The 11,636-nt window shown below is 39.5% G+C and overlaps 3 protein-coding genes across 3 annotated transcripts; 1 reads left to right on the top strand and 2 right to left on the bottom strand.

The window, feature by feature from the left end:
- Positions 1–3,289: 3,289 nt before the first annotated feature.
- On the top strand, positions 3,290–3,826 carry LOC144640475 (uncharacterized). The gene has a single exon (XM_078499591.1). It carries the CDS (start codon positions 3,290–3,292, stop codon positions 3,824–3,826), a length of 537 nt encoding a protein of 178 aa, XP_078355717.1.
- A 1,146-nt stretch (positions 3,827–4,972) lies between these two features.
- On the bottom strand, positions 4,973–5,996 carry LOC144640478 (uncharacterized). Its single transcript, XM_078499595.1, is given in 2 exon segments — positions 4,973–5,764; positions 5,766–5,996. Coding segments are annotated over 2 exon segments (1,005 nt in total). The 5' UTR covers positions 5,994–5,996; the 3' UTR covers positions 4,973–4,987.
- Positions 5,997–6,004: 8 nt separating this feature from the next.
- On the bottom strand, positions 6,005–7,021 carry LOC144640479 (uncharacterized). The gene has a single exon (XM_078499596.1). It carries the CDS (start codon positions 7,019–7,021, stop codon positions 6,005–6,007), a length of 1,017 nt encoding a protein of 338 aa, XP_078355722.1.
- Positions 7,022–11,636: the final 4,615 nt, after the last annotated feature.

Here is an 11,636-nt window from a genome sequence, read left to right as displayed (position 1 = left end):
TATAATGTAAGAGTTTGTACGTTTTGTTTGAAATAAAACAAAGCATTCTTTGGAATTCAAGTGGCATTTTTTAAAGAAATCAGGCATTATTTTAGCATTTTTTGGCTTTATGCGAGAATTTCTAGTAGCATTTAATGCCAGTTTTACTAGCATAATCGAGGAACGCCTAGTGCGGATAGATCAATTCAGTCTCGATTCATTGAAAATTCAGGGGTGAGAAGGCACATCTCCATACTCAAATTTTCCAAAAGGTCTTAAACAGTGTCGGGTGTGTCTGTAATCGATCTGTTCATGGTACTTTTTGCGTTGTTCTTTAGACGTTGGAGGGTTTGAATGTACGCTATGAAGTTGTCGATGCCGAGGTTTGTCAAATACTATCTTAACAGATTGCGCACTTCTCCTGGTCGTGTTTTGAGGAAATGAGTTTCCTTGAAATTCCTACACCATACAGTATCGGATCCAGACCTTCAGCTAAGTGGGGGACCTAACCATCCAGACCCTGGAATAAGGGGCGGGGTAGGGGGGGGGGTCTTAAAGATAATTATTCTCAGCCCTATGGGCCTTTATTTAGCCAAAAAATAAGGTGGGGCCCTGGGCCCTCCCCTTGATCCGCCACTGCCAAATTATCCTGCTTTGCACGATCCTGGCCTGATAAAACTATTTGTGTCTTGACAAACCAATATTATGCTGCGCTGTAGCGATACTTTCAGCACTGAAATGTGTGTGTGTGTGTGTGTGTGTGGGGGGGGGGGGGTTGAGCCCGAAAATTTTTGTTTGGGCTCCTGCTCCGCCGCCTTGAAAACCTGCAATCAAGCAAAATTGACCTTTTAAAGACTTTTTAAAGAGCAACGCGCGATTGTGTTAATATCGTTCATACAAAACAATTGCGAGTAGTCTAAGCCCAATTCAAACTAATCCGGAAAAAATTAAAACGGTTCTTTTGATGTTATCCGTGGCCTTCTCGCACGCGCGTCCAAAAACTACACAGGCATCATTGATATAGGACCGATGTAGCGTTTCTTTTTCAAGTTTTCCGGATCCTGAATACTGAGGAGGGAGAGGCCTAAAGGGGTAAAATGGGAACTGGGATCTGGTCATGTTCAGACAAGCTTCAAATTGTAAATTCCTTTTTCATAGAGGAAAGTGCGGTTGTCAATGAACTAAACAAAGACAATGTTTCCTAGAGTCTGTTACGTTAATTTTTATCCAGACGTTTTTATGGGACCTTTGAAGCTTTTTTTTTACTAAAAAGAGATCCAATTAGACAATAACCTGTCAACAATGTTGATATGAACGATTTATGTTCTTATATAGCACATTTACAAAGCTCAATGCGCTTCACAATTACAATTATATATGTGTGATATGTGTATGAGCTGCTGTGTAAGCTTTTTTTCTTTTATTTTTTTTGTCCCCCTGAAGAAAGCAGCATCGCCAAGACGTCGGGAAAAGTATTTTGACTACAGCGTGGTACTTACCTGTTTTGTCATTCATACATCATGCAGCAACTGTAGAACAATACAAGCATTGAAGCGTATATTACAAACATCTTTGCTTATTGTTTGCTAAAGGCCCAGTCACGAAGGATTGTTCTGCGCCAGGAGATAAACAAAAGAGTGAGATGCGAGCCTGTGTGGGATTGCAGAAAATTATAAATTCATGCGTTCTATTTAACAACTAGAAGATGGTTTTCTACTCAAAAATAAAGTCCACTCAAATTTCGAATTAAGCTTCATTCAGTGAAATGCAAAGAAGTAGGGACGCGTGATAAGGTCAACCTCGTGCTTCCCTTTTCAAGATGTATTTTACTGTTGTTGTTTTTTTCCATCTCCAAAATATATCTTATGTAGGCGTTCCCTTTCCTACCAGGGAGGGTCAAATGAAGACAAACATGTTGGTATTTTCCTGTTTTCCAGGCGTGTGCAGTGTATGCTAATGTTGTTTTTCTGCAAAGTTTGTCGGTTCACTAATTATTTGCTGGCATGGTTGCGCTGATAACGTTTACAACTGCGAAGCGTTGTTGGTTTGCTGCGGGAAAATGGCTGAGAGTTCAGTGAAACAGAAGTCTTGCCCACACGTTTAAGGTGGAAGAACAAAAATTCTACATGAAAGCAAGTAAGTCATTATATTTTCCCTGACATGTTTTGTACTTTAGGTGCTGGCCGATATATTCTTTGCATTCGGTAGAAACAAGAGAAATTATCAGAATTATAGCCTGCATGTAAGTTCGTAGTCGTAAAAAGGCCATAGAATTTCAAAAACATTTTTAATATACATTTGTATACAGATACAGCGATATTATCCACTTCTATAAAAGCCGAAAACCGGATTGACGAAATTTTCTTTGGAATAAACGCGTTGCTGCCTCGTGGCATGACTACTTTTGCGGCGGTCATGGTTTTCATACGCTCGCCGCAACACTGTGATTACGTTGTAGGCTTCAGTTTCTTCATGCTTGTTTTCTTCAGCAGAATGTTTTTGCTTAATGCCTGGATGTTTCCAGTTATTTGTTTTTACAAAACAATTTTGAAATTTATGTTCGTTTCAATATTGTTTGACGCTATTCTTGGTCAACTCCTTTCACTTAATCCGCGGTCCTTTCATTTTTCATTCCTTTTAATTTGGAACGATCGAATCTTTCGATGGAACGAAGTAACTTTTTAGTTGGAACGAAGTGGAACGATCTGACCGAAAGTTGGAACGATGCGACTTGGAACGAAGTAACCTTGGAACGATGTGACCGGATACCCACTGTAGAACTGAGCACGAGGCTTCTGCTTGCATGAAAATTATTGGTAGTGACATTGAGCAAAAGCATATTTACTAAACTTAATTTTGTTTTCCCTATAAACAGTTTCAGTACAATCTAAAGTCTCGGTCCCAAATTATGCCTTTCTAGTCTCTTTTTTTCGTCGATGCTAAGACGCAGAAATAAGGACTTCCCAAGGGTACACGTTTCCTTGTGTTCCAGTGTTCCCTAAAAGTAATTCAGTCTTCGATTTCGGTTTGCCCTTTTCCCTAACAAATGCTTTTGTTCCCGGCGTGTAAGGTGTTCACAGTTTTCTTTTCTTTATGTTCCCATGTTACCAAAGACCCAAGGGTGAGTCTCAGAAATGAACGACGCCACGCACAAGATGTTTTTCTTGAAACCTGAAGGAAGGAAAATGAGTCAGGTGGTGGAACAAGTAAGTCTTTTTTGAATTCTGTTGTTTTGAGTTCGCGTTTTGAGTGGCATTCGTCGGGGGAGGGGGGGGGGGGGGGGCTATGACTGACATTCGTGTACGTGAATATGATAATTGACAGGAAAGTCGGAAATACAATCTTTATATTAGGCGTATCGTGGTTTGTCGAGTCAGAGAAGTTTGGTTTCAAAGTGAACATTAAGGAGAAACCTTGTACGAGGCGTGGAATTCTATCTGTAGTCAGTTCATTGTACGATCCTCTCGGTATGGCAGCGCCTTTCGTCCTTCCAGCGAAACTGCTCCTCCAGGACTTGTGCAGAAAGGACGTGGGTTGGGATGACGAGATTCCCAGCAATTACTTATCTCGGTGGCAAGTGTGGCTTAACGGGTTGCCGAAGCTTTTCGAGGTCTCAGTTGATCGATGTGTTAAGTGTGGAGTTGCCGGAAGAATTGTTTCAAGTGAGATCCACCATTTCTGCAACGCGTCTCAGTCTGCTTATGGAACTGTTTCATATCTTTGCATGGTTGATTCTAAAGGTCAGATTCACTGCTCTTTCCCTCTAGGCAAGTCCCGTCTCGCCCCCTTGAAACAAGTCACTATCCCTCGAGTGGAGTTAGCAGCTGCCACTGTTTCGTCCGTTTGAACAAAGTGTTGAAGCAGGAATTAGAGATTCCGATCGATAACATCACTTTCTGGTCTGATGGCATGACTGTGTTGCGTTACATTGGAAACGAATCCAAACGTTTTCACTTCTTCCGAGGTCTAGCTACCTAAGACTGATTCCGCAACCTCTGTATATGCTTTTCATCACCTGAAAGTCCTGCTCCACTTTTTCACTTTCTTCAACTGCTGTTTCCTCATTCTCCAAGACCTGGTATCCTTTTTGTCTCGTGACGTCATGACGTTGTCATGACGACACGAGATAATTCTACAGGGGGAGAGGTGCATTCCATGCGTGTTTGCTTTCTGAGGCCGCCGAATTTTCCCGCCATGTCAACATTTTTCCCGCCATGTCAACATTTGCTTTGTGAGGCCGCCGAATTTTCCCGCCATGTCAACATTTGCTTTGTGAACTGAGGCCGCCGGAATTTCATATCAAAGAACAGATAATGTTTCTTTACAAAGGTCGCAACTAACGCGCTGGTTTATCAAACTGTAGGTTAGGAGTATTTATTGTAAAGGGCTTATTGTGTAAAAATACAGGCACGCTTTACTGTTCTTAAAATTTATTTCTTTTTTTTACGTTTATTGCTGTAGTACTACTTCAAAAAAAAACTGGTAGATCCCGTGGACATTATTTTCCTTGCGTGTCTTCAATTCGAGTATTACCCTAAAACGTGTGGGAATTCAACAGTCACGAAGACACACGCCAAAGGTCAACTCGTCGATGTAAGAAAGACAAAACTTAACACCCAAATTGCAAAGTGGACGTCACGACTCTCTCTGGAGAGAGAGATAACGCTCTATTTAGAGATCCTTTCGGCTTGCTAAAAGGCCTTATCTCTAAATTGTCGAGTCCATTTGCTTTTGATAACAATCAATGTCTCACCCGGTTCTTGTTTACAATACATATGTTTTGGTTAATTAAATTTACGTGCACGCTATATATATATATATTTTAAGGGTTACATGTCACGGGTTGCGTTACTTGAGCAGATAATATTTTAAAACATGACGTTTCGGCGACGACATGTCACCATTATCAAATGCAAATTTTACATGGTACAGAACGATATTTATAGAAAAGAAAGTGTGAAACTAAATTACAATAAGTGAGGTGTGGAAAACAAAAAAATGTGCATAACTAAGTAAACAGTTTCGCTGGTATGGAGTCCTTTTGAGTGTTCAGGGATGGTTTCTTTTTCCTAATTAGCAGCATCTCGTAAATTAGGCACTCAAACTTTCCGCGGCATTTCTTTAGGATGGCAAATTGGCTGTGAAGGTCGATCGGCTTTTGATTGTGTTGTTCTTGAAGGTGTTTACCAATTACGGAGTATCTGTGCTCCTCGATGCGCAGGTGAAGGTGGCGGCTCGTGTAGCCAATATAATTCGCATCGCACGAATTACATTTAAATTCATATACTACACTTTGTTGGTTTACTAGAGAGGGCTTTGTTTCCGTGAACTTCAAATCTTCAGAGATTTTCTTGCTTGTGAAGACTGGTGTTATTTCACGATCTATTTTCTTTCCTAGGTCACACAGTTCTTTACGTACGTAGTCAGCCGATTTTTGATCTTTGAATGGCAAGGTGATGCGTACAGGGTTGTCCGCTGGCGCAATACAGCTTTCGTTCTGGTCTTGAGAGGAATGAAATCTGTTAAGGACAGAGTCAATTAATTTCCCGGGATATTTCAGTTTCAGGAATGTGGTCTTTAGTTCCCTACATTCTTGTGCGAAGAGATCCGGCGAGGAAGACAGGCGTTTGGCGCGATCAAACATAGTTCTTAAAAGTGATCGTTTATATCGATTGTCGACGTGACTCTGATAATGGAGCAGAAGTCCTTTATTGGTTTTTTTCCTGTAGACAGATGTGTTAAGGCGGTTATCGGTCTTAATGATTGCCATGCCTACAAGGTCCTACAAAGGGTAACATGTTGTTGACTGCCGTTTCCATTGTGAATTGGATTGCTGGGTGCGCGTCATTCAAGATTGTGAGGAGATCAGTTGCAGCGGGAAGGTCAGGTACTAGTGCGAAGGTATCATCGACGTATCTCTTGTAGAATTTGGGAAGTTTGTTTTCACGTGCTAGTTTCTCTTCAATGGAGCACATAAAGGTGTTTGCCATTAATGGTCCCAATGGTGATCCCATGGCAACGCCGTCTATTTGTTCGTACTGTACAAATCGCCGTTAAATTGAAAAAGTTGATCTTTTGTAGCAATTGTAAGCAGCTCGATAAGGTCACCTTCACTGATGTTAAGATTATGTGTGTTATTAAACCAGTTCCCATTGAAGGCTTTCTTTGCCAAAATCTGTATGGTTTCTTCTAGCGGTACGTTAGTGAAGAGTGCTGTGACGTCGTACGACACCATGAAATCGTTCTCACCGATTTGTAGATGTTGGATCTCATCAGAAAATTGAAAGATGTCGGAGATCGTGTATTCATTGATCGACAAGGGTTTCAATTTTTCGTCCAGCCACTTTGCCAGAGGATAGTTGTACGTATCTGTTGCAGATAAGATAGGTCGCATGGCAAGACGTTCTTTGTGGGTCTTTGGAAGGCCATACAGATGGGCTAATCTGGAGCCTTTCTTGAAGACGGAATTCGCTATTTCTTTGGGAAGAATTCTTCTAACGACCGCTTCGAGATGCTTTTCTTTTTCAAACAACGGATGATAGTATTTTGGTGGTCTTCCTCTCGTCGTGGGTCTCTCTGGTGCGACTGGCGTAAATTTGGTAAGATCGTTGATTGATGCTTTGCAGAGTAAACGGAAATAATCGGACTTGTCCATAACAACAACGCCTGAACCCTTATCCTGTTTAGTGATCACTATGTCATCCCGTTTCTTGAGTTGGTTGATCGATTTCAGCAGTATTTTAGGTGGTTTAGGCCCTTTTCTTTCGATGTAGTTGAGCGCGATCGAACGAAGGGTTGCTGCGGCCAGATCCTTCTTGTCGTCAGGCAACGTAGGTTCAATTTTCCAATAAGCCTTCTCAAAATTGGCCAGGATATCGATGGCAGATATTCGAGGTTGGGGAATGGAAAACTTCAGACCTCGGCAAAGAACGAGCTTATCAAAAAAAGTGAGGTGATAAGAAGATATATTCTGGATGTGTTCATCGACATCAATATCTTTAAACAACAACCTGGCGATTTTTGACGTGTGTTCGTCAGACATCTTCTGGTAGTGTTTCTTGCGTAACAAGGCGATTGTTTTGAGGATGCAAAGGTAATGGAAAGAAGAGCATCTCTGTCGAATTTCACTGTAGATCTCACTAGATCTCTTTCACACTAGATCTCTGCTGTTATCGGAGTCCTATAACTGTTCAACGGCTACATGCTGGAATGTACTTTGAATTTAAGTCAAGCCTACTTTCGGCTGCTTGGAAAAATCGCTTTTGATAAGGTGTCGGAAACAAGTCGCGTGACAATTATAAGTACAAACATTATCCGCCTGACAGAAATAGCAACGATCAATTAGTATGAATCAAGATGGACGCTTAATTACCGTGATAGTGATCGGAATGGATACCATTAAGGCATCGATTTCAAAACTTTGTTTTTAAGCATGTTTTTATATATATATATATATATATATATATATATATATATATATATATATATATATATATATATATATATATATATATATATATATATATATATATATATATTTAGTTGGATTTTGAGCCTTTCGCGTGAGAACCTTTTGTAGTTGGAATAAACCTTTGTTTTTATCTTTAACTGTGAAATCGTGAAGTTCAGCGCAAGCATTCACGACAAAGGTTTCTGAATTGACAAGTGAATCAAGAGTTTCGTATATCGTGTTGTGAATGTCACAACTTTTATCGAGCGACAAAAGTAGCTTTAGTTTTAGTTCAAATTTTAGGGGTGAGGAGTCTAAATGTTTCTTTATGTTAGATGCACGCTTTTGAATTTTCGATATCTTTACAAGCAATAAATAGACGTGAAAAGCGGTCTATTTTCAAATAAATTAAACTCTGAAAAGAGTCACGAGACACTAAGCCCAGAGGGCTTTTGATTTGCAAGGTGACGTTAAATCTCCAAAACACTTCTTCATTCCTCAACTTTGCCGTATCATACTTGTTAGATACTTGACTCTACTTCTTTTCCTCTCTGTTGTTTGCTTGCTCAATCTCAACTTGACAACTCTACACACAAGATGGTGGTCGTTTCCGATGTCTGCAGACCTGTATTATATACCCTCGTATCTTTCACTGTATTCGTAAATCGCCCGCTGATTAGCACATGGTCTATCTGGCTCGTGGTATTCCCATCTGGAGAAACCCATGTCGCTTTGTGTATGGGAAAGCGAAGGTCATTTTGGTTCCCTTGCAGTGTCGTGGATTTGCAAATAGTTCTCTCCGTTGAATTGGAACTGAATTCTTTGCAAGTCTTTTCGAATACAGTCAACTCTCTCTTAACGGACACCTCTATAAGACGGACACCTCCATAAGACGGACACCTGGTGACGGTCCCTGCCGTTTTTCAGTCATTTTCCTGTAACCAAACTCCCTATAAGACGGACACCTCTCTAGGACGGACAACGGACACTTTGAAATCATTAACGGACACTTGAGAAGGGTTCTTTATCATGTTTTATTAGTGAAAATACTTCCAAACTTCGTATTGACCTAAAGCAAAGTTAGTCAGCGACCTAAGGATACGTGTATGCCAAGCTTACTAACAATAAACATTACTTTTCTGCTTACGTGTATGAGCACTAAAGAGGTCGTTTTCTACTTACAGTTTTACAGTTTGCGTTGAAGCTCTCAACTTCTGCTTTAACAAGCAAATACGTTCCTCTTATTATTTTAGTCTTGTTGCAGTTAGCAAAGGTTTGTTGCATTGTGCAAAGGTTTAGCTTTATTATCTGAGAATTACTGGTGTCGTGTTACTTCGACTCTCTACAGAGCGGACACCTCTCTAAGACGGACAGCTGCGGCCGGTCCCGAAGGTGTCCGTCTTAGAGAGAGTTGACTGTATAAATGTTGTATTCTATATATAGGGCTGGATCTCTCAAACTGTGAATATCGTCTTTATCTTAATGATGATAATCGCTATGCAATACCATTCTTGCTTTCCAGAATGTTTCGAATCGCAGGTAAGATGGTGCTACAGTGTCTACAGAAAACGGGAAGGTGAGTATTGAATTTGAAAATTCTTTCCCTTTTGTTAAGTAAGGCTAATCTTAATAGTACCAATATTTTGAAAAAAGGACAACTTACATTCTTACCTGGTTACCATCTCTTTTTGGACATTGAATTAAAAATCAGACTTCGCATTAATAACATTTTTCTCTCTAGAAAACCCTGCAGGGAATCTCAGGAAAATCCGTTAGAAATCAACGTCTGTAGTTTTGTATATAAACGCCGAGGTAAGGTTTTTCTTTTGTGTAGAAGCAATAATAATAATAATAATAATAATAATAATAATAATAATAATAATAATAATAATAATAATAATAATAATAATAATAATAATAAAAATAAGAAGTAACAAAAAAGACAAAATAAAACAAGTAATGAAAACTTCAAGTTGTGAGGAAGACTGCTTTAAGCAGTCGAAATATATATGGGTGTCCAGAGAATCAGATGTCTGTCTTCATTTGTGACATTCATATTGAACCAAGATATAAAAGTAATGTATAGGTGGTTTTCACTGTCACGCCGCAAAAAAAAAAATCCAAAACTACTGAGTCAAAAAAATCAAGAATATTACAGAATGCAGAAAACTACTAAATAAACTTTTTATTCAAGTCTCAGGTCAGTATGTTGTTCCGTACTCGAGTTATCCGTCGAAATGTTTCACGCAAATTTAGAGAGCTCAGTATGGAAACTCCATGCTGGAGTCCAACTGGTTGGACTCCAACATGGCCGCCGGAAATCAATGAAAACGTCTGGCATTAAATCTTGCTACTAAAAGCGATCAGATCACCCTCGTGAACAAGTAAACATTCACATAAACACTTCTAGAAAAACCTCAACTGTTCAGATTGTTAAAAATCGCAAAATAAGGCATTTTTTAAAGAAAACGTGACAACCTTCTGGCGGCCATCTTGTATCTCGTGTGGCGTGAAACTTCGAAATTCGGCGATTGCTATCGAGCTGAAAACCTTCAAAATGATATATATTAAGGACGTCTAATAACCAGTGAAGGATAAAAACTCAGGGGTCTTGCGATTCTCGAATTTAAAATTTTGATGACGTCACGTGAAACCAAGAATTCCGGTGCTGAAAGTTTATGTCCATCTCATTAGTTAAAAATATACACCAGGCTCCGGTTGTTCAAAGGGTGGATAACGATATGTACCGGATAAATCACTATCCTGCGGATAGCGCAGTATGTTTTGTTAACACTTATCCACTAGATAGCGATTTATCCAGGGGATAGTGTTATCCACCCTTTGAATAACTGGGCCCAAAACTTTTAACTCGTGTCCAGTTCTGTTTATAATAAAAGTTGTGGCACTTTGTTTTATCTTGCAGAACCTGTGAGCGATTAGAAATTCCACAAGCTTTCAAAACAGAAGAGGAACGACAAGGAAACGTTTCAAGTGTCGTGTTTTAACGTTAAGTAGAAACACGTTTTCCCAAATAATTGCTCGCGCGTTTGATGACGAGTGTTCACTAGCATATTACGTGTCAGTGTGAGAGCCACACTGCTTTTAGATCCACTGAAATTTCCTTCAAAATAACTCACTATTTCATTAATAGATATCGGCAGTCTGTTCTAATAACAAATTCAAACTACGCCCCCCCCCCTTTTTTTACAACGGATGTGTTGATGTCTACGAAAAGGGGAATGTCTATTCAGCAGCGCCAAAACTGGCCATTTCCAGATATAAGCCGATCATGTAAAGGTGTGGCTTTCAAACTTGCACGGCCCCTCCACTTCAAACGCACACACAAGTAACTGGGGCATGGGTCGTAACTGGTGTCACGAGAGGAATAAGAACCCTACCTAAGTGTAAGGAAACGAACTAAGAAAATACCTGTGGATTTGCAGATGAAACGACCATTCCATCTGAAACCTTGACCTTCCTTCCAAATATGGTTAACGATACAATTCAATGCAGTAGTTGTTATTTTAAGATACAGTTAGTGCAGTACAAAAGTTACATTAGGAAAAGATCTCAAAGGAACATCTGCCCAGACTTTGCAAATAGATTAATAGGTCAATCTATTCATAAACATAATACATTTTGCTTTTTTAAAAAAAGAGTCCAAAAGGTAATCTGGATTTTTAATTACAACTTAACCAATAAATACACCTTATTTGATGATTTAACATACCATCGAATAAGGGATTTATTATTCCACTAATTTTTCCACTTTGTTTGGGCCAGTATTCCGTAAGTTTGTCCGCCCGTATTTTTGCCCTGTTCTACTGTGTAATAACGTGGCATATTTTGCGCGTTCCTTTGCCCTAATATGGTAAAATGGCCCAATAGTGGAATAATAAAGAAGATTATCCGAGTTCCAAAGAAGCAAGTTGCCAAGTTCGTTTTCATTTTTCCCGTACAAAACATAATAACTCCACTTCTGTCTCAAAGAAGGATGAAATAATTGTCCTATGGTCGACTGCTTATCAACAGACTGTGATAAATTAGCGACAGGCTTAGTTGAAATCGCCAAACTTGGAATTGCGTTAAAAAATTTGCTCCGCAAGTTACGGCTTACGTTTTTAATTTTGAAACGCAATTCCTAACTTAGCAATGTAAACTAAGCCTGTCGCTTATTTCTCGCATTCTGTTGACGAACATTCGAATA

Source organism: Oculina patagonica, unplaced genomic scaffold, assembly GCF_052425735.1.
Source record: "Oculina patagonica isolate OP01 unplaced genomic scaffold, crgOcupat unplaced30, whole genome shotgun sequence".
Taxonomy (NCBI): domain Eukaryota; kingdom Metazoa; phylum Cnidaria; class Anthozoa; order Scleractinia; family Oculinidae; genus Oculina; species Oculina patagonica.
Note: the sequence above shows the minus strand (reverse complement) of the source record. Positions and strands in the feature narration are given on the sequence as shown.

Excerpts from the sequence above, each read along its gene's own strand:
- LOC144640475 (XM_078499591.1), top strand. The coding sequence starts at position 3,290 with ATGATAATTGACAGGAAAGTCGGAAATACAATCTTTATATTAGGCGTA.
- LOC144640479 (XM_078499596.1), bottom strand. The coding sequence starts at position 7,021 with ATGTCTGACGAACACACGTCAAAAATCGCCAGGTTGTTGTTTAAAGAT.